Source organism: Dermacentor silvarum, chromosome 3 (genome assembly GCF_013339745.2).
Source record: "Dermacentor silvarum isolate Dsil-2018 chromosome 3, BIME_Dsil_1.4, whole genome shotgun sequence".
Classification (NCBI taxonomy): Eukaryota; Metazoa; Arthropoda; class Arachnida; order Ixodida; family Ixodidae; genus Dermacentor; species Dermacentor silvarum.
In genome coordinates, this window is record NC_051156.1 from 158852565 (window position 1) to 158875737 (window position 23173).

At 48.6% G+C, this 23173-nt stretch overlaps 2 protein-coding genes across 3 annotated transcripts in view; both read left to right on the plus strand.

Moving 5' to 3' along the window:
* The window catches only part of LOC119444079 (uncharacterized), a 28898-nt gene extending 21843 nt beyond the window's left edge, over positions 1-7055 (plus strand). The window contains exon 2 of one of the 2 annotated variants that reach the window (XM_049663766.1): positions 6083-6531. In XM_049663766.1, coding sequence (XP_049519723.1) covers positions 6083-6361 — 279 coding nt within the window. In that variant the 3' untranslated portion in view covers positions 6362-6531. Of the gene's footprint in view, positions 1-6082 lie in introns of both variants that reach the window. The other variant, XM_049663765.1, reaches the window with a different exon arrangement.
* Positions 7056-17585: 10530 nt separating this feature from the next.
* LOC125944557 (uncharacterized) lies at positions 17586-20688 on the plus strand. Its single transcript, XM_049665055.1, has 2 exons — positions 17586-18091; positions 20044-20688. Exons 1-2 carry the CDS (start codon positions 17816-17818, stop codon positions 20320-20322), a joined length of 555 nt encoding a protein of 184 aa, XP_049521012.1. The 5' UTR covers positions 17586-17815; the 3' UTR covers positions 20323-20688.
* Positions 20689-23173: the final 2485 nt, after the last annotated feature.

Genomic DNA, 23173 nt, shown 5'->3' on the forward strand with positions numbered 1-23173 from the left:
ATCGCGCCGCTTCCAGAGAAAGTAGACACCATCGTGAACACCCCAGTACCGACAAAAGTAGCCACCCTCCGTTCTTTCCTTGGGTTGTAGAGTACTACTCGATGTTTGTTCCACGGTTGGCCCAGATGGTCGAACCGATGAGACTCTTACTGCGTCGAAATGAACCTTTCATTTGGTCAGCAGAAGCAGACAGCAGTTTAAAGAGAGTCTAATGACTTCTTTGGTCTACCACAGTACTCCAAATGTTTGACTCGGCACTTCCAGTCATTGTGACAACTGATGCATCCAACTGCTGGCTTGGAGCATTCCTGCAACAGCAAGATGGGCATAAAATGCGTGCAATAGCTTTCGCGCCCCGTACACTCTCACCGGATGAACGAAGATACTCTGTCGGAGAACGAGAAGCACTTGCCTGCATCTAGGCATGTGAACGGTGGCATATGTGATGAGTAGTGCGCGACACAATGCGGTGACTTTTGTGGTGCGCGACACGGTGCGGTGATGCGCGACGGTGATATTTGTGGTGTGCGACAAGGCGCGTTGCATTTCAAACAAGAAGCAGACGACAAGGAGAGCGCGTGCCGCTCTACCGCGCCGCGCCGAAAACGACGACGCCGAAGACCATCCGGCGCGTGAACACGCGGCGCAAGAAAAGAAATCAAAAGAAAAAAAGCCAATCCAATCACAGAGGAACACGGAGCCTCGAGCAGCCAATGAGAAATCGACGAATCGACCAGAGCAGCAGAAAAAGGAGCCGCGCTGGCAGTAGGGGGAGGAGTTCCAGAAGCGGCACCAGGAGAAGGTCGGCCACCGGATCGGGAGTTGAAGACGGCCGTCGGGTTCCGGACCCGAGCCACCAGGACTTCACCCGGCCGGGGCCTCCTGCGAGCCCATTCCTGGGCACCGCCACTCCATCCGTTCGAGAACTGCTCACCGAGGCCGGCAAGCGTCTGCGCCCGTGGGCAGAACGAGAGCTGTCGGGCTACGGGCCCGAGCTCTACGACCAGCTGCCCGGTCAGAACGCCGCCGCCGTCAACCCCTGCTGCCAAGCCGCCTGCCTTCCCGGGAATCGCCACCCTGCCCGATAATCTACTGCTGCTGCCTGAGGCCGGTGAGCGTCTGCGTCCGTGGGCAGAACGTGAGCTGACGGGCTACGAGCCCGAGTGCCACGATCAGCTGCCCGACCAGAACGCCACCACCGTCGGTCCGTGCTGCCGAGCCGCCTGTCTTCTCCCTCCGAGCCAGAGCTGCCACGCTCTGGCAGCCTGTACGACGTTCCGACACAACGTCTTTTGGTGAGATCAACAACGCTTCTCTCGTCGTCTCGTCTCCGCTTCGCCGCGTCGAGACTGTAGTGCATACGCACACCCGCAGCCTGCCCGAACTTGCCTCATATCATTAGCGTTCCAGCTACATGTTTTCATGTTATCTTTGTGTGTTTGTTTTTATGGGTTAATTTTCGTTTCTAGTTTCATTAAACGTTGTGTGTGTGCGTTCCACAAACGGCTTTGTCCTCGATTGGGTTCTGGGAGGCTCCGCCTCAGAGAACCGCCAGAAATATTAGACAAAAAAAACCTGCTCATCACAGCATACCTACCTTTGGGTTCACTGGTTTAAACTACAAGCTTACCATCAGGCATTAGTGTCATTGCTCTCATCACAGATGTAGGGAAGACGCCCACTTCGTATTGCACGCTGGAGTGCATAGCTTCCCTGCTACAATTTTGTGGTCGAGTACAAGAAAGGGTCAGCGAACACGGTAGCAGACGCTCTTTCTCGTCCATCAATCCCCTGCCTCAGAAGCTGAGCTTGCCAGGCAAGAAGAAATCGTCTGGCTTGGTGAGCCTGCTTGTGTGACAAAAGAATTCAAGCAAACTGTCTTCGGCGACGCCCACCTGCAACAGTTGAAGTCCTTCATAAGGACTTCTTGGCCTCCAAGTGCATTCTTGAAGATTTCAAGCCATTTTCCATTTGCGAAGAACTTTCAGTCGTGGATGACTTATTGCTGCGTGCTGAGCGATGAATAAGGAAGTTGAAACGGCCCTAAAGAACTGTAATGTGTGCCTGGAGACAGATAGGTCTGCTAAAATGTCACAAGCGCCCTTACAGCCTGTGGAAGGGCCCGAGTGACCATGGAAAGAACTCGGCATTAACATTGTCGGCCCCCTGGAGCATGCACCTCAAAACAACAGGCCCATCATCACTCTCGTGAATTACCACTCCAAATGGCCAGATATTTATTTCTGTAGCAATGTATCCAAAAGCACGGCCAATGAGTTCTTAATAAGTGCTTTTTCGCTAGGTGGTTAAGGTTATCCTGAAGAGGTAGTCTCTGACAATGGGTCACAATTCACTTCATGTTAGTTTGCTGAAATTCTTCAAGAACGGGCCATTCGCTTGTCTCACTCCTCAGTAATGTCCGCCTCTCTGAGTAATCTAGCTCAATGACTAGAATTATGATATCTGTAACAGGAAATTTTTCAAAGTTCCGTAGAACTTTAAAAAGTCGCAGTTTCGCCCGAAAGGCGATCGATCGATTGCAATTGCAAACTAGTAGTTTTATCGGCCGTATAAACTTGTAAGCTCAGGCATACTAACTAAAGTAACAAGCATGGTGTCACGCGTGCACAAGCAAAAATGAACGCATCTCACTCGACGACCGCGGAAGCGTGAAGTGCGGCAGCAGCAGCGACAGAATTGACCTTCGCATCAACGCGAACTAAGCCGCGAAAACAGAGCGCAGGGAGGACTGTGCCCCCGCTGCAGATGACTTTCAAGATAGCAGCTCGGGTCGGCGTGCGCGGCGCAGCGCGGCCTCCTCCCTCCCAACCCTACCCCCGGAGCCTTGCTACTCGGCGGGTGCCCGCGGTCGCTCGGGAGACGCGGACTCCTCCCTTAGGAGCGTTGCGCGCGACTGGTAGATGTAGCGCTGCCTTCCCGCTTTCCGCCCTTGCGTGCACGATATTGAGCCGCGATCACCGGCTCACCCTCGCACGCTTTCACTCGCACATATAATAGCGCCTCTTCCTCTTCACATCCACAATCTTTCTCTCTCTCTCTCTCTCTTTCTCTCGCATAGAGCATACGGCGTGTGGCGCCGATTTTATCGCCCGTGGACTTTATACGGAACCTCACGGCGACGGCGGAGATGCGCCTGGAGTGTCCATATACGCAATAAAATGATCACCCCGTATATTGCTCTCGAATGAACGAGTAGCTAGGTATTGCTATCATCGCTGCTGCAGCTGCCACCTGCGCTTTTGGCATTCCGGTATTCCGTGTTAACTACAGCGAGTGATATTGTCTCGTTGTCGTTTCTGTGAAGAATAAGGCAGTGTCAAAGGCGCGACATAAGCAATTAACTCTTTGTTGGGCGAACTTGTGCCCAGAGCAACAAGTATACTCAAAGCACAACGATAGAGGCGAGCATGTTCGTCGGTCATCAAAATCTGATCTACTGGTCAAATGCTTTGGCAACTTATACATGATTTGAATCGCTTGTGCTCGCTTGCGTTTCTGAATCTACAATCATGAGCTATAGTAACGGACCCGTGAGGGTGGCGTGCCGAAAAGCATGCCAGTTCCACCTGTAGCCACACTGCTGCAGCTAGTGTGAGGTAATTTCAGGCACAGTACGCACGTGCAAATGCCACTTCGACGAATAATACAGGAACGCAAATCTGCACTGCGACAGCATTGACGCCACACTAACTTGAGCGGCGTGCCGCCAGGTGGCACTGGTATTCTGTTCGGCAAAGAGGTAAACTGTTCGGCAGCAGAGATAAGAATAAAGAATTGATTGATCGCATTAGAAGCGATATTAATGAGTTCAAGAAATCACGCCAGGTGGTAGTAGTAGGAGATATGAGCGCGCACATGGATGATTTAGACGAATATAGTGATTACAACGGTTTTCTAGTGCAGGATCTCTGTGATAAACAAAATTTTATAGTAGTTAACAGGGAGAATAAGTGTCATAGACAGGTAACGTGGTAATATGGAAACATGCAGTCATGTATCGACTACGCCTTAGTCTCAGAAGTGGTCTACGAACTAGACCAAATGATAACAGATGAACATGTAAAAAATAGTCTGGATAGCGATCATAGACATTTGACATTAAAGTATGGGAGGGATAATAACGTGAAACAGGAACCAATAGCATCATAATTTCTAAAAATGAATGAAGTACAAATAACAGAGACCGCAAAAAAACAAAGAAAATGGAAGCTTTTCCTACAGCAGTCTGGGAATATAAGAAACTGGTAGACGTTATCTAGCACGAAATAAGACAGACGCCGTAAAATAATTGTTGGATTGGAAAGAGAAAACCACCTAATTATTATTATTATTATTATTATTATTATTATTATTATTATTATTATTATTATTATTATTATTATTATTATTATTATTATTTGTTTTGGACACATATACACACAAGGACACGAAAGAAATATGGAAGCAGCAAGCTGACAACTGCCACCGAGAGGGGCACAACGCCTGCGTATACTCTTTCAGGAGGAGGGAATAGAGGAAATGAAAATAGGAGAAAAGAAAAGAGGAAATAAACAAATGACGGAGGCACAGACAGAACAAAACAAAACCACAAATAATGTCTATAAGCTGGAGGCCAAGTCAGTATCCTTCAGAAATGTTACCAGGGCTCGATGGGCCTGGTCACGTCGAGCAGCGCGCCCCCTTCGAAACAGGCAATCGTCAAGGGTCGCACATATTGCCGTCCAATAAGTCTATATTCCTTAATTAGCAATGTGCGCTGCGCAACAAATGCGGGACACTCTAAAACGAGATGTTCAAGTGTCTCACAGGACTTGTTCCACCTTCCTTGTTCGTTATTCCACCACGTAAGTGGTGGAACAAGGAACACCACTAACTTGTTCCACTGGAACAAAGAAATAAAGCAAGCTATAGAAGAGCGTAAGCAGGCGTCTAGGTATCATCGAGATGCCAAAATGTTGGGATTACACGAAGAAGAGGTGCTCCTCAGATGGAACAAATACCAAGAAACGAAGATGATGGCGAGTTAGCTTGTGCAAGAGAAAATAAAATGCGCAAATGAACGTTGGGTGCATAACATTCGCAGTAGAGACAAAGGCGCCCCAAAAAGATTCTGGAACCATATTAGAGCACTCGGAGCTCCAACTAAAAATTCGCAAATGACTATAACGGATGAAGACGGTAACATCTACGAAGGAGGCGATGCACTGCGGTACGTCACCGACGTTATTAGGGATAACTTCGGCACGAGAGGAACCGCAGTTCAGATTTAAACAGATCCAGCAACAACAGAGAAGCCTAAGAGATCAAAATTTAGCATAGAAAGTATAGAAATTTAGTATAGAAAGGACAAAAACATACCAGAGCAATTATTCGGAACCAGATGAGGCATGTGTATGCTGTAGAAAATATCCGGAGATCACTCAGCACTTCCTAATGGAGTGCGAAGGGATTCACACTGTGAGAACCATGGGTAACGTACACCTCCCGGAAGTGCTTGGGTGTAAAGTGGACGGAAGTTTCAACCGGTCACTAGTCGAGATAAGCAAGAGACGTTTAGAGTATTGGTGGAAAAAAGCAGAGAAGGGATTGATACGACCGGTTCTGTTACAGTCGCAGGTAGCGGTACAATGTAGATTTCGAGGGACAAAAAGATTAAGGAGATTTATGCAAAAATGCTAGATAAAAATATATATGTAGCATACCTGATTTAATTAAGCAGGCTAGGAGACTACTTGTCGCCGCCTCGTTTCAAAATGGATGCCATTAAATCATCATCATCATCATCAGCAGCAGCAGCAGCAGCAGCACGCACTCGCAGGGGTCGTTACTTTTGCTCACGACTGCACACCACTACTTGCGCCGCGCACATATCTGATTAGACAAAGTTCCCTCACTACAGAATCAGCGACAACACTCGAGAGTGTTCCATTACCGCGAATGCGCCTCCTGCTTTGATCGATAAGGCTGTAACAGTTGAAGAACTGGTGAAAAATGGTCACCGGAGAAAGATAAACAAGTATGCGTGTCGATTTATTGCTGCTCACTCACTTGTCTTCTTCAGAACAACCTGGGAAAGCACCGAATTCCGGAGGCACGCATCGAGGCGGTCATGCGAGAGATGTGTGACTTGGGCCGCTACCACCTGACGAACAACAACTGCCAGAAGTGGGTTCAACAGCTGCTGCGTCGGCTGGGCATACAGACGCCTTCAGGCGAGCGCGACGCCCAAGCCGTGGTCGAGGAAGTCGTCCAGCCAGCCCTCTACACGGGCTACGCCGTCGCATTGCTCTATGGAGCCTGGGCGGTGGCTAAGTTCATATTGACTGGGGGACGCTTCTAGGGCCAACTAAGACTAGCAGGACTGGCGGTGTATTCCATCGGGGCGAGTGGTCGATTCCGCTTCCCAGGTAGTATACAAAGTCTTAAAAACGCCAATTTTAGAGATACGTACGTCGGATAAAACGTATTTCTGACCTTTTTCGACATACTAAAGACGCCTCAGACCAGTCCGAATATATCTTATCTTTATTATCGCTTAGAAAACGTTTTTATAAATACTATGTTTCGTCGTTTTCTTGAAACCCTATAAAGACCGTGCTCTTGAGGGAACACTTCTTTTTTTTTTTTTCGTGGTGGTGTCATGCTTTCTCCGCAGCTCTTAGAGGGTCAACAAGACAATTGCAATGCGGGAGACCGAGCGGCAAGCTGCCGGAGTCGAGCGGACAAAAGAACTTGTAATAATGTTGTGATTATCCGCCTTCTGTGAACCTTTTGTGCGATACGTGGTCAATTCGTTGTTCCTGATTATTAATGAGAAAGCATTATATGGCTCATGAAGTGGAAAAACCAGCGGTGTCCCCGGAGATGGTACAAAAAGTCACGTGGTCATAGCTGAATTAACGGGAGGCTCGCTGGGTTGCTTGAAGCACGACAAGATGGCGTTCACCTCCACGCATCTGCGGCGCCGGCTGTGCGGTGGAAAGAAAAAATCATGAGCCATTCCACTCTGTGGAGGTGGATGACCAGCGAAGCTGTTTGACACGTGACACAGAGGTGACAGAGAACTTTGAACAAAGATACGAACACATTTATTGTCTTGATCGGTGGTCATCGTGGCAATAGGTACGCACACGCATTCTCTATTCCCTCCATTATTATTATTATATTAATTGCATCACATTTGCGTGTAGTCCACACTCCCGAGGAGCAACGCGCCTAAGAAGAGCGGTGGCAGGAACAGAGACGAGAAAGCAGTCGTCGCCGGCGGGCGGCAAACACCAACGATGAAGATCGAGCGCAAAACGCCAAGCGCGTGCGGGACGTCGCTCTTCGTAGGCGCGTTGCTTCTCGGGAGTCCGGACTGTATAAGCGGCCCCCCATTACGACGACAGAAGAGAACTTCAAGATAGAGAATGGCAACTTGTCTTTCTGGTTTTTTGTATACATTCGCGTGGACGATGGGACCACCGCCCCGAGCCGGAGGAAACTAGACGCACGTGACGTTTCGACGGCACCGCGGCACCATGGGAGAGCGGACGAAAGGTAAACTAGGTACGCAAGCGCTTGGAACGGCGACAAAAAGAGGGTGGTGCGAACCTAGACATGGCCGACACGGGTCGGCCTTTGAGCTAAGATCCCATCGTAGTGTCTCTTCTCATTCTTGTGCCTGGGACCTCTTTGGGTCACAGGTGTGACAAGGGTAGTTCAAGGGCGCGTTACATGTCCTGGAGCCCACCACCCGGAATCCACAGGGCTATGTGCCATTGCACTGGGACCCTTTCTTTACTATCGCCAGGATCGGCCCACATTTTTGTTGACGCACATGAAAAATACACGGAACCCTAGCTGTATACAGCTTCGCTGTAAGAAAAAGAACCAGAAAGCTCGCCTTCGCGCACAGTGTTCGCCGCAAGGTTTCATGGCACGCTAACGGCGCTAACCCTACGAGAGTAAGCGGCCGACCGAACGCGCGTGACTCGTGAGCCGCGCGGCTCGTGACCTGTGACCCCTGGCTCGTGAGCGTGCGTGAGCCACCGCTCGCTCTATTTGAGGGCGACTCGGTGGCGTCGCTTGAGTATCAATGACTGACGCATCCGACACATCAAAAACTGCACGAGAACTGAGCCAACAAAACAACGGCGTTGATATGCATGTCGAGACGCCACAAGAGCAGCAGCTACTGCAAGTAGAGTAGACGTACGAGGAGAGCAGCGAAATGCAATAAATATCCAGGAAAGATGGCACACGTGGGAGAGGAAAGAAGACTCGGGCGCATATAAATCCCACAGCCGGGGAAGCAGACCAACAACGTATGCAGCAACCCGGAGCAACAAAACCTACCGCGGGAAACATGCCGCGTTATAGAAAACCGAGACTTCCCCCCTTGCCAATGGTGGACGTGAAGATCATCCACCGACCAAAGGCGGGATTACAACTCTCCAAGTGGACATTGGTGGCAGTGACACATGCCATCGGCAAAGCTAGCAAGCTGCCCAAAAAAGACTTATATGACAACATCCGGATTCAAGTGCAACGTGTCGAAAATATAAACATCGCAAGTATGCCAAACAAAGGCATAGCGTACCACATGCTCCTTAAGTTTACCAGTATCCAGCTTGGAGGGTCTATGTAAGCAGTTAAAGCAGATGTCAGGACACCAGAGGGTATTAGCAAAGGCGTAACCTACAACATGTCTCCAGGCACAAGCGAATAACTACTACAAGGGCTACGAGTATCCGCAAGATACAAGGTCCTCGCAGTGCGCATGCTGGGAAGATCTCCAACAGCACTCATCTACTTCCATGGACCACACGTCTCATACATCATATATCAATGCTGTGACTAACGCTGTAAACCATACAGGAAATGCGTGCAATACTGTAGAACCTTCGGAGAACTAGGGCACCGGCTAGATATCTGTCCGAAACCCCTTATAACTTCTGTTCTCTCTGTGGGATGGAACATCAACCAAAAGACCATGACTGCCAACCTAGATGTAAAATCTGTCAAAAACCCCATGAGACAGCAGGAAAGGAGGGCCGACATTAACTTAAAAATCCACTACCGTACAAGATCAGACTGCAATGGCAAAACAAGATCCAAGAGCAGCAACGCGGATGGAATTCAAAGTCAGAATCCAACTTCCCGGAACTATCCGCATCAAGGAGCACCTCCCTACACAGTACAGGAAGATTCAGAAGCGACTCCAAACCAAGAGGCGGTCAGGCAAACGCCAGATCCCGGTCAAGATCATGGTCTCAATCCCGTACCCCAACCCACAAAAGCGAGCCACGTATGCAGACGCTGTAGGAGGAAGCACACGATCACAAGAACCCGTGGAAACCGAACGAGATCTGGGAGCACAATTCCAAAATCAGCAAGCTCTCACTGGCAAGCGCATGCAAAGGTGCAAAGAACAAGACACCGTCAATCAAGCCTCGCAACATCAAGAAATACCAGACATCCCACCGCTTCTTACGGACGAACTAATCACGGAAATAGCAACAATGAAGGTGCAAAAGCAGATGCAGGAGGTCATCACCACCTTTGCAAAGGAGATAACACAACATCTGCAGCAACGCACCACCGCTCAGCTGGCCCTTATCCGTGCTACCCTCCTAGAACTCACCAACTTGATGTTCTATGTCAAGCAGAACCACGTAATGACAGCCACAATAGAAAAGCTTCTCAACAATACCGACAGGGCTCTCAAGAAAGCATGTAAGAATCTCCACAACTCCGCCAGACCAGAATCCATAACCCGGGGCGAAAACAATGATTTCGAACAAGATGGTGAGTAATACCAAGAAGAGATTCCCACAACTCCCAATTAAGCTGTGGCAATGGAACTACTGCTCTATCCTCACAGGGCTAGCCAGCTGGAACGCCTTAAGCTGACACAAACAGGCAGAGCAGTACTTCGCAAACTTGCATACAGCGAAAACGTCATAGCAGACTCCAACGTGAAAGTCTGATTACTGCCACTTTTCCAATATAAAACGCTTCCGCTATCTCGTTGTTAGGTTGTTCTCTTCTTCTTTTGAGGGTCCGTGCTCTCTAAAACGTTGGGGTGCATCCGCTTTTTCGGCAAACGTACAGCCAGTGGGGACAGAGCTGCGTTTATCAGGGACAGTTGATGTTCTCAGAGGCCTGTGTAGACGCACCTTTCACTTTGCCCTACGTAAGATTTTCCGCACGACAAATGTGGCCGCTAAATGATGCCTGCCTCACAAGGAACGTAGGAATAAGTGTACTTTCGTTGGCATGCACTTTGACGTGCGGAAGCGGCAGTTTCCCGTCTTTTTGCCATCTGGGTGCAGGCATTTGAAAGTTTTTCTGGGGCCGAGAATACAGTTCGCACCAAGTGCCGCAATGTTACATTCTTTGGTGATTGCGATAATCGGTGTACATGCGAAACGACAGCGAGGATGTTAATGCGTAAGCATTCAAGGGCTACTTCCCTGGCTTATTGTCCCGTCCAGCAAGTACGTCGAGCAGCCATGGCCAGTGGAGTCCTGGAATGAGGACACCACCCACTTGTCCTCAGGATCAACGACCTCGATGGTCTAAATAAGTGTTTTTTTTTCTCTCTCTCTCTCTCTCCTCGGGCTATACTTCCCTCGCAAACCTCCGCCTTTCGCGTGCGTTGTACTACCAATTGTGCCACGGCGGCGGTTGTTCCCACTTCCACATTCTCGGTTATTTGTGTATGAATACAGGATGTAGCCCTGGTAGTGTTAAACAACACCACTGAAGGCCATTGTGGCCGATGTGGAGCATCCTTTTTGATCGAAGGCGTCACGTAGAACGTGATCTGTTTGGCCAGGCAGCTGGCCAATAAATTCTGCTGCCTGAAGGCATCATACGCGCCGGAGTCGGGACCCTCGCTATGCAATGAACCAGAATGAATGTGAACGTGGTAAGAGCCGCAAGAGTAGTAAAATTGGGAATGAAGCGCACGCATAATGCGGATGCTGTAAGTTCTGATTCTATCATCGCCAAGTTGTCGTCTCGTCGACTTTTAGGTAATCTTTTCTTGGGATTTTAAAACAATGCAATATGACGGGAGACCGCATGAAGTAAGATACAGACACAGCACTGATTCACAACTAGAGTTTATTCGTCGCAAATGAAAAACTGAAAATAATTTTCCCTATGCTCTCGTGGGCTTCTGTTGGTTTCATAGGGTTAGAAATTTACTTGTACAATAACAAAAAATAAATATTGTCTTATTATCACCGCAAGAGGACGTTAACCTGGACGACATTTCTGTCTCTCTTCAATTTTCCTGATTAAAAATAGTTTGGCACGTGCCTTCAGGTTGTATTCACTTGAAAGGATGCATTACAAGATCTGTGTTAGTGCTCTTTGCCAACACAATTTTTTATTGCAAGTGGCGAGTCGGTTTTCGTAGCCGGTAATATTGCTATCGTCGAGAAATTTATTCTTCAATATGTCTGTCTTCATATGTTGATGTTATTCATTTTTGAAAAAGCTATCTGAAAAAAATTATAGAGAACCTGTGTTTTTGCCACTGATGGCAGGTTGCTACCTGTTATGTACTAGCACTGACAAAATGGATTGGAAAAGCTATGAAAGGCCTTTGTTATTGATATACTTTCAGGTGTTTGTGAAAGCTTGCAGACATTTGTCACTTGGTTGTAGTTTACCGCACGGTATTACGATAGGTTTCTGCTATTATGGTTATTTCGGTGCCTTTTTACTTTGTTTTACGTTTCCGTGCTGCTGTGCTCGTGAACGGTTGTGTTCATTTTTACATTGTCGGTGGTATATTTATTATACTGGTGTACCACAAGTGTTGTGAAATTCAAAATAAAATGCATCTTAAATATTCGTTTTGGCGTCTACTTATTACGGTGCAATAGCTTCCTTTCGCGCGTGTTGTGGCAATGGTAAGAGAATACTTTGCAGGTAAGGGTACAGATCCCGCAGCAGATCCGCCCACTGTTGTCGAACTACCCGTGTAGTTGAGAAGGTGGTCTCTATCTTGTACGGCAGGAGTAGAAAGAGTTGCTTGGGAGCTGGCGACAAGAATTCTATTTTAGTGGAAGTCCTTGGTACAGAAAGTCGAACTTGTGGCTGAGCCAAGCAACGAGAAAAAAAACGGGGTAGTTATTACAATGTCTTAAAGCTAAGGAGTGCGCATATTAGCGTGACGAGGAACGAGAGAGAGAGAGAGAGAAAAGGGGGTATATAGAGGCAGGTAGGTTAACAAGACTTTGTCCAGTTTGCTACCCTACATGTGGGGAGCGGGAGGGGGGAGCGAAAGAAAGAGAGAAAAAACACGAGTCTTGGTGGCACTTTCACATGCACTAAGCTAGGTGCAGCATGTCTACAGTCTGGTACACAAGTATGTCGCCTTCAGGTACTGAAGGAGAGCTCGAATGGCTTCCTGGGCTGATGAGCTGTGAGCCAGGCTCCCGAGACCTTTGCTTCTGTAAATGGCCTATCGTCCAGTCTGTTCAAGGCACACTGGAGAGTCTGGCGTTGTTTCTCGAAGCGAGAACAGTGGCACAGAAGATGTCCGATGGTCCCTTCACACTTGGGTGAGTTTGTCATTCCAATACTACTATAGAGCCTCGACCCATCACTGAAACTGAAGTTACCAAATAACCTTTCACGACGTGACGCAGCACTGCTGTACCGGCTGTGGGCAGGAGTAGCCTTCACTAATTCCTACAACCATCGTATTGAAATGGCGACGAGGAAACAGACTTAAGAGGTAGGGAGCAGGAATGGACACAACGAGCGCTTAGTTCAACTCTTAGTTCAACTCTAATAGTATGCCCCCTTAGTTTTCAAAACAACTCGCCCAGCAAGAACTATTTATAATTTAATTCTGGGGTATTACATTGCCAAACCCACGATCTGACTACGAGGCATATGCAGTGTGGCGGATGCTGAATCACTGTTTACCACGTGTGGTTCTTTAACGTCCACCCAATACACAGCACATGGGTGTTCTTGCATTTCATCATCATCATCATCACCACCAGCCTATATTTATGTCCACTGGAGATCACAAGGAGAGGCCTTCGTCCTGCAATTACCCCTGTCTTGCGCTAGCTGATTCCAACTTTTGCCTGCAAATTTCCGAACTTCATCGCCCACTTAGTTTTCTGCCGTCCACGACTGCGCTTCCCTTCTCTTGGTATCCATTCTGTAACTCTAATGGTCCACCGGTTATCCATCCTACGCATTACATGGCCTGCCCAGCTCCATGTTTTCCGCTTCATGTCAACTAGAATATCGGCTATCTCCGTTTGCTCTCTGATACACACCACTCTCTTCCTGTCTCAACGTTAGGCCTAACATTTTTCGTTCCATCGCTCTTTGTGCGGTCCTTAACTTGTTGTCGGGCTTATTTGTTAACCTCCAAGTTTCTGCCCCATATGTTAGCACCGGTAGAATGCAATTATTGTACAATAATTGTGGCCTGCTTTCTTTCTGCCCGACTGCATGGTATACTGTTGTAGCAACTGTAGTGGTCTGCTTTTTTTCTGCACCGACTGTATGGTATGACAAACTGTATGGTATACTTGTCGCAACTGTAGTGGCCTGCTTTCTTTCAGCGTTGTATAGTTACTACTTGTGGCAACTGTAGGGCCTTCTTTCCTTCTGCGCGGACTGTTGCAGCAAATGTAGGTGTACTGTATGTTTTCCCAAGTAAAACCAAATGAAATCTTTGAATCTGCTGTCTTACATAGGCTTTGGCATTTTTGCAGAAACTTGGTAGCATTACTCGTCGCGCCGAGTGTAGTGGCCTACTTTCTTTTTGTGTCGACTGTAACTGCAGCTTATCGATAGCCATAATCATAAATCTCAATAGTCATACGTAATCGGAATGCATTGACGTACAAGCTGTTTCAGCGAACACTCAAAAATTGTGTGGATGACACCATTCGCAAGATATGCGCCGTCAAACTTGCATTAAAAATGCACTGTCGACTCACTGTCTTAACAAAACGTCGTTTTATGCATTGAACCATGAAAGTAAGTGGAACGCCAATGCATTTCTCCGCTACGTTCAGGAATCAATATATTGAAACTGGTGTCATCCGCACAATTCTTCTTAAGCGGGCATGCTTTGCAGTCTCACCCACCAGAATTTCTAAATTGCAATATCGCATGCCATAAGGTAATTAGTTACAAACTCAACTATTAAAATTCCGAGTTTTACGAACAAGAAATGTTGGCAAAAGGTGAAAAATGAGGGACTCTTTTGCACACCTCTGTCTTGCACACCTTGAATCCGGCTCCGCCACAATGGTGCATTGCTGTGTGCCGCTTTGCAAGTCCCGGCTCAGCATACGTACGCACAGCCTCCTACATTTTTAGCTATATCGCGCGCGAACACTATAATATGGTCGTAAGTCGTCCTGAAAGGAACATCGCATTAGACCACTCTTGCACAGGAGAGTGCTTAGTGCACTTGAGAGTGCTTCTGCCGGTATCGCTGATTATCGCCGCTTAAAGGCACTAAAATGACGCGTCATGCACGCTCGCGCTATATAGCTAAAAATGCGGGAGGCTGTGCATTAGTGGCTACTCAATTAAGCTCATCCGTGAGTATGGTTGTGACACCAGTTTTATGTTGCTCTCGAGTATATCAACAAGAATAATTCTTTGTATACGTTGGTAAAACTTCAAGACAGAAATGGTCATCACTACCCCAACCCTCAATATCTGATACTCCTAGACCAAATTGATGGCTTTCTTTTTTTTTTTTTTTTTTTCTTTTGAGAAAGCTGCGCAGCATGGCTAAGCGAAGCAGAAGTCACCTTCCACGTATATTGAATGCAAAATAGATAACAGAAGTTTTCGGAACGCCGAAAACTAGCGGCAACGCTTTGCCGCAAGGTCGTCGTGCAAGTGGAACTAGTCGCGATAAAGTGCGAAGCGCACACTGCGCACGCATACATGCGCACACTTATGCGCATGTATGTACAGCGGCAACAGTTGAGCGAGCCGATCACCGCGCTGCTGCGGGCCGCGTTCAACGTGTAGAACTGTACAGGTAATGTTCGGCAATCCTGGCGTCGCCGGCCTAACGTATCCGGCTTCGCCGGCCGCTGCCTCGCACGCTCGAAACGCCGGACTACATCGGCGCCTTAATTAACAGTGAATTAAAACAGCAGAAATGCGCTTTGCACTTTTCCGGCAATCCAGTAGTGCACGAGAACTTCGCCTCCACAACCAATGGGTCCCGGAATACACCGGTGATCTTGCAGCGAAGCTGTTCGCCTCTGTTTGGTCGAGATTTTTCGAGGCATCGTCCTCACGAAAAAAAAAAAAAATCTTTAGCGATTGACGGGAGAAGTACACACAATCTTTGGTATCACGCATACAGCATACAGCACAGCATTCGTTCCAATAAAGAACAAGTACCGAAACAGCAAGCAAACGTAGAGATCCCCGCATACGTTTCCCGGTAAAGATTTCTGTTGATTTCACAAGCTGCCGCGGCGACGGCCGCTTGTGACGTGGGGAGTGGCGTCCACTAGCCTTTCATGTATAAAAGAACCAGCCTAGCAACTGTTTTTATTGTTTGTACTGCACCGATATGGGTAGGCAACGCGGACTCCCCCAAAGAGCAGCATGAATACTAGGGGCGGTAAAAGGAAAAAGAAACGACCAGCGGTGGCGTTGGTCGTATATTGCCGTGGAATTCCATGCACAGGGGAAGTCCGCACGTCCACGTTCTCCTGTGGCTGAATAGTGCGCCGGAGGAGGAACTGAGCAATAAAGCACTGCATACCCACCTCAGCAGCTGTTGTAGTTGTGGTTTTCAACATCTTCGCAGGACAGCCACTTTCGTAGGGCCGGGATGGCGAGTAAAGGTTTTTTATCAGAATCTCGTGCGGGTCCGCTGTCCCGCCGGAGATTTGCACACGCAGCGCGACCGCTTCGGCCTTATCGCCCATTGTATACCTCTTGTTTGCCGACTAAAATGATGCTCTCGGCGTCAAATACCCCTTTTCCTTCCACAAAACAGCGCAAACTGGCATTACACAGCAAGAACAACAGGCAGACTCAACCCCAGTTGACATCTACGTAAAGCGTAGATCAGTTGACAGTTGACAACTGGGGTCAACTGATCTACGTAAAGCGTAGATCAGTTGACCCCAGTTGACATCTACTTGGCGCGATTGACTCATGAGCCGTCGTTGTATATATGCGAAGTGTGGTTTTCGAGGTAGAAATATTAGTATTAAAGAGTAGCATGTTATGCGATGAAATTATTTTATTTGCAGCGATTTACATTCAGGCTGATTAATATATACACATACTTACGTGCAGTATACATCACACATATATTATTTGTTGCACTCGTGGTGTTTCTGGTGCGTCGGTTTCTTGTAGTGAAACTGCGGATGCCCTATCCCCTTTCGCTTCCCACTCCTTGTCCCCTGACGACACGTCGCCATGCTCCCAAATCGCCTCATAGCCCCTACACAATTCTCTCCGCAATGCCGCTTCTGCGCAGAACCCGGGTCCTTCAGGCACATAGTTGGGGGTAGCAGACAGGCACCATTACATCCTCCGAACCTTTATCAAGCCAACGAGTTTCGAGAGAGAGCCTTGGCCAGCTCCGTCCTCGAGGATCAGCAACGGCTGATTGCGAAGACCCAGGACGCGACACGAGCTCAAGACATTCTTGAATGAGGATGCCTCTCCAAAGCTTCATTTATGTAATAAAGATGTTTATTCTCTCTTGGGGGTTGCAGAATAATGGTCATTTTCATCAACAGACCACTATCATCACTATCAACTGTGGATCGAAACGCTACAAGCGTCTCAACGCGGTGACTTGCCCGCGAGAAAACGTGTTCTATGCTATTTGTCGAAGCATGCGTCCGTGGCGTTAGAGGCCAGATACGTATGAGAAAGTGCCTGGAACTCGGTAAGAAAGTTAAAATCACGAAAGACATCGGTAGTGGGGACGCGGATAGCTTGGGGACCTCGGGTACCTCAGTGCACGGTGCCTCAGATCTCGGATGGTCTTAGTCGTAGAGTTGGTTATATCACGGCCGCTGGATATATAAAAAAAAAGAAAGAAAAAAAAAGGTGCAGCCTGCCGCGTCGGGCGCGTTGCAATGGGAGCGAATGTGACAGCCGTAGTTGCATTGTCGGCCGCTTGGCTGGGCCGAACGGCGCTAGTCATCGGCGATGGAACGCGCCGTCGGCTGGCACGCGCGACGGCGTTCCAAGCGCGTTCCTGACGCATTTGCTATGCCGATGCCAGACAACAGCCCCCGACGTGTGGCGCCGCCTTTTTTTTTTTTATCTAGCGGCCGTGGTTATATTAACTCTATGGTCTCAGTGCATGCCAGTGCATACGCTATGCTGCACAGTGTAGCCAGACTTCTCAGCACTCCCTGACGCTCATTTTAGCGCGAATATCGCAGCAAAGACCACGGTGGCAAAGGTCATGCAAAGACGTTTGGGCGAAATTTTCCTGCGCAACCAACGTCGTTCCTGACGGCAGCGCTGCCGCTCTCTGGCGGCAGTCTGTGTAACACTCGGCTGAGTGTTATGAGTGTTACTACTATACTATTATACTGGCCTCTCGGTGACTTGCTATGCGTCTATCCGGTTCGCGCGCTTTGCACAGGTTCGAGGATCCACGATAGCTGACAGCCGTGAAGACGTCAACGTTTTGGAGCTGCTGGCTTTCACCAGTCTCCGAAAACCTGCCGCTGGCCCTACTTTAGGTTGTCCTTGTCTGGAAAACAAAGGAGACGCCGTCGATCATCAAGTCTTTTAAGCGACGATGTCGGGTTCGATGCACTCCGATGTGTGCGACGTCTACCTCTGCCGCGCGCCGATCCAGAACATGGATTCCGCTAGCGCGAATATGCTGTCGTACTTCGCTTCATCGTCGAGAAGTGTGTGCGGCAATTCGTGGGAGAAGCACTGGCTGGTGATCTTCGACTACGGCGCGGACGTGGTGCTCGTCTGTGACGCCAACATGGACCACGCAGGAGACCTGACGGGACGCAAGTACTGGAAGAAGCGGAACGTCTTCAAAAATACCTATTCGTACAAGGTGAGCTGAGCTGAGGCATGCCGAACAGTGAAAAAAAATTGTGCTGATCCCACGCACTGTGTGAATCGAGAAGCGAAGCTTTCATGAAACACCAAGGCAAAGTTTTTCAGTGCTTCCAGTGGCGGACGCGTCCCTCAGTCACAATGATGGACATTGCAGAACAAGTGGAAATTTTATTCAGCATTAAGACGTGTTGAATTCAGAAAACACGCCTTGCTGGACTTTGTAGAAACGCACCACAGTGCAATAGCACGATGCGAGACGCGCAGCTATAACTTCGGTGACGAACGCGTCCCACAACTTATACCTTCATCGTCAGCTAGAAGATGCGCATGCTCACCTTTGATCTGAAACGTCTTCGAAAATGGTCAAATGGGGTCGCTTGCTGAAACCGCACGTAACGAAAACATGTTACAGTATTATCGCTTACATTTTTGCAACCGCACTGCTCACGCACCTTATTTTGGTTAGAGCGTACTAGGATTTGTACTTTGGTATCATTGGGTAGAGGAAAGAAGCCATTACTCGACCATGCGTGTGTCATGTCAGAGCCTCGTCATGTCTTGGCGCCGTTGTCGCGCCACGCATGATGCAATCGCAGTTACCTCTCGCTCAAAGTTCAGAACTCATGACCTCTTGAGCAAACTCATGAGCATGACTGCTAGCTCCCTCACGGGCTGCAGAAGATAACGCCAACCTTTCCCTTCCTCATACAGAACCCGCGCTTCTCTCGGCAGTACGCTTGTTGATCCGAGCGGGAGTTCTTGCACTTGAGAGAGTTCACTCGGCCATAGTAGTTATAATTCATCAAGCCCAAATCTGTACTCATCGGGAGTCATAAGGGTTACATGTGTGCAATTTGTTGCAGAAATTTGATGGTTGTTCGGCTATGGTACGCCCCCGCGTACGACACGCAAGGTCCAGAAATATGAAAAGAAAATGAAAATTAAAAGAAGGATATGCCGTTTGCCTTCACTTGTTAACCTGGCGTTTTGTGTTTACGCCCCGAAATTTTCTGACCAACGAGAGGTATACAGCTACGCTGTAAAAGTTATGCGTGGCTCTGCTACCGTAAACACCAGAGATCGGTGGAGCTGGCGATAGCTATAGTAAAGTAGTTGAAAACTACACACTTAGTTTCCTTGCGCTCAGGATTTCTTCGCGATTTTCTGCGTAGTATCGCGATGAATTCAACCGCCCATGTTCACGAGCGTCCGGATCTTCATTTCTTCGCCTACGCGAACTCTCGGCTTCCCTCAATTCAAACTCGGGATGTTCTCTTCTGCGACACTTGGTTACAGCTTCCATAAGCTCTCGCTTCAGTCTTTCGGAAGCAAGTAGTGTCCAGTTGTCTGGTCGAAACCTGCCGAGCCGACCGCCAGAGGCATCGGCTGCAGTCACGGACACCGGGCGTGTTCGGCGCGAACGCGGGGAAACGCGATCGTCGGCGTCGGCAACAGCTCTACGCGTCCCACTACCACATGCCTCACTCCTCCTCACCACCTCGCATCCGCTGTGCTGCGCAGTGCTATTTTTATACTCTGCTTTCACTCTCACTCAGTTCTCTCTCCTGAAAGATCGGCGAAGCTATCGCACAGGTGGTATGGAGTATGGAGTTTTGTGCTTACGCCACGAAATTTTCCTACCAACGAGAAGTATATATATGCAGCTTCGCTGTAAGAAGCTCAAATTTGCCTTCACTTATGGAGATGCGAGCTGCTGCCGCGACGTCGCAAGCGTAGAAGTGTGCCGCGGCCTGTCGGCAGCTACAGAAAGCAGCCGGTCAGGAAGGTTTGCCGCGTGTTTCAAGAGTGGCTAAGGTGTGCGCACCTTAACACCGGCAAGTATGAGGTTTTAAGATGCGCACACCTTACCCGCTCCTACAGCCCAGCGACAAGTTCTTTTAAGCTCCAGTCTATGGACTAATATTCCCGCTGGTTCGTCTTCCGCAGAGGCACCTGGGAACGCACCGTGTTCCGGAGGAGCGCATCGATGAGGTCATGCGAAATATGTGTGACACGGGCCGCTACCACCTGACGAACAACAACTGCCAAAAGTGGGTCAAGGAGCTGCTGCGTCGGCTTGGCGTACAGACGCCTTCGGACGAGCACGACGCCCAAACCGTGGTCGAGGAGGTCTTCCAGCCGGCCATCGGCGCCGCCCTGATCGTCGGTGTCATGGCGCTGGCAACGTTTTTCTTGGGCGCCGGGCGCAGGAACGACCGCCACTAGCAGTCGCGGTAGCGGCGTTCTTCTGTCTCGCTGACGTATTGCGGGGATTTGTTGCGCAGAAAAAGCAAAAAAAAAAAGAAAGAAAGAAAACACGCCACTGACTTCGAGAATATGCCGATGAAATTGTTTTTCTGCAAATATCGACCCAATTTTTGCGTCATGTGACCATGATACGTCGCAAGACTAAGCAGAATATACAATAAAAAAGAAACTGCAAAAGTCCAAGCAAATTGCCGTAGATTTTAACGATTGGTACAACAAGTAGCAAAACGATGCATTCGACATTGTACCGTCGTGAAAAAATTTAATAGTTGATATCGCATAAGGAAGCAACTATATACTGCAGTAGAATTTTTTTTTCGGTTTCTTCCCTGTTCTCATAAAAGAAAAAAAAGTTGCTTCACATTTGGTGTTCATTTTAGGCGTTCTTTTTTTGTTCTCAAGGCAATTTGGCTCAGTATACGAGAGGTACAATATTGCTGTGTTAAACGTAATTAGCATTTACAAGAGGAAGTTCAGCCCTGACCAATATCTCTGCGCGACAGCAAGAGCGGAAGTACTGAGTGAGGTGGGCGACCTGCCCAACGTCACTCGACGGGCAGATGTAGTGGATAAAGGCAGTGAGGACCATCTCGTAGCTAACTGGAGTCGCAGCACAAAACACTCGGTATGGGCACGCGTAACGGGATAGCTTTTCCGAGAACATACCGTGATGGGACGAGGACCAGAACCGGCCGAAAAGTGCACTTCTCGGTGTTGTCCATTGTACAAACGCCGCCCGCTCAGAGACTAACTATAGCATGGGCGGCTCCCTGATGACGTCACATGCAGATTGATTGGCTAGCTACTATGTACGGATGATAGCAAGACGTCCAGAGGCAATGTGGGTTCTCGGGCAAACAAAAAGCGGAATAACTGGCAGTGACGCGGATACTACAAGCACGTGAAGCCAACAGACGATGTAGCCAAGAAAAGCGTAGGTGAATTAAATTGTGCTCTTAACTGAACTGTTAAAAAATTAAATTATGGGGTTTTGGTACGTGCCAAAACCTTGATCTGATTATAAGGCACGCCGTAGTGGGAGGACTCCGGAGTAATTTTGACCACCTGGGGTTCTTTAATGTGCACCTAAATATAAGTACATGGGTATTTTCGCATTTCGCCCCCATCGAAATGCGGCCGCCGTGGTCGGGATTCGATCACGCGACCTCGTGCTTAGCAGCCCAACGCCATAGCCACTAAGCAACCACGGCGGGTTATAGACACAAATTCGGGCAGAACTTGTTCACGAGGACTATTCAAGTGCGCGAATATAATTCGTCTGAGACAAAATTAATTCAGATAAATTTTAAATGATTTTCTTTTTCCTTTTTTCTTGAGCGCCATGAACGAAGGTAGGTACCCATTTTTACAGTGTACTACCTTAGCGGTAGACCCACATTCGACTGGTTTGATAAATATCTAAAAAAAAGCTTGCCTTAATTACAATGCCTATAGAATGCTATTCGCATTAAAAGAAAGGAGAATAGGCCCATATTTTTAAACTGCACTATCTTCGGAATCGACCTACAAACTCGGTTAGATTCGCATTAATAAGAAATAATGAAATGAAAGCGAGCGAGCGAAAAGACAACTCAGCGCCGATCGTAGCCGAGCCCACATCTTAGGCGTTACACATCTTCCGCGTTAAGCCACAAGCGCTCGGCTAGAGTGCTTACAGGGTGTGCAGGGATGTTAAGAACATCCGCGAATACCGCCTTATTGTCAGGTTATGTAATTGCGGCACTTTGTGCCAACCAGAGAGTCCGGATAGTAGCCCTCTGCCTCAAGCACAGCTGACAAAATGGCCGATTCGTCGACATAGCAATTCATGTTAGATTTCAAGGCACTCTCCTAGGGCGGGACTTTGAATAGCCAAACTCGGTTCATTTTTCAAGCGAAGCTTGTGTTGCCTCACAATTGGTGGTGGTGGTGTCACGCTAAAAAATCCCGGCTGCTCCCAGAGTGGAGCAGGTGCGGGGAAAGCTGCGGCGGCGCCGAATCACGTGACGCGCGCCCAATCAGGGTCGTCTGGTGTGTCGCAGGGAGGGAAAGGGGGTTGGTGCGCGCTCCGCCGGGCTTCCCTTGCCCTATAGATCAGTCTCGATGCCCCCATGACAAGGCACTGCGTGGTGCGTGTCGCCGAGGAGCAGGCTACGTTTGAGCAACGGTGCCGGGAACACGCTCGGGAAAGGGCTCGTCGTCGACCTGTCGATTCTAGCGTGAGGGCTTCGGAAGCCCAGGAGAAACGTCGGCAAAGAGCCGCGACCCCGAGTTGTGGGAGCGCGATGGAGGCCAAACGTCAGCGAAGAGCTGCCGACCCTGAGTTTAGGGCAAACGAAGCAGAACGCCTGCGACAGCGTCGTCTTGCCACCAAGCTTCGCTTACACCCATTTCCTCGACAGGAGAAGGGCTCTGAATTTTTTTTTTTCAATTTCAATCCTCTGTCAAGCATACCGCCCTCTAGAAAGGTGAATCGACCCTCGTTCTTTTTTTTTTTCTTTCTTGTTTCTTTTTGCGTCCACAAAACTGCACAATTAAGTTGACACAAAAGCGCTTTTTGCGCCAACTTGTGGTGTCAAAATTGACTTGCGTGACGAATATCGTTCCTGACGGCATTACTGCCACGCTTTGGCGGCACCCTCACGTGGTTCTCGACGATTGTCTATTCTGTCTTCCGGCGTGCTTTCTAAGTTCGAATATCAGCAATAATTGACAGCCGTGAAGGCGTAAACGCTTTGTACCTCCTGATTTGCACCGGTTTCCGAAATCATCCGGCTAGGCTTACTTTCGCTTGTTACCTGCCGAGCAA

Bases quoted from the DNA above. Each gene is read 5' to 3' on its own strand.
- LOC125944557 (XM_049665055.1), top strand. From the start codon at position 17,816: ATGTCGGGTTCGATGCACTCCGATGTGTGCGACGTCTACCTCTGCCGC. The intron at 18,092-20,043 runs GTGAGCTGAGCT...CGTCTTCCGCAG, and splicing joins AAAATACCTATTCGTACAAG to AGGCACCTGGGAACGCACCG.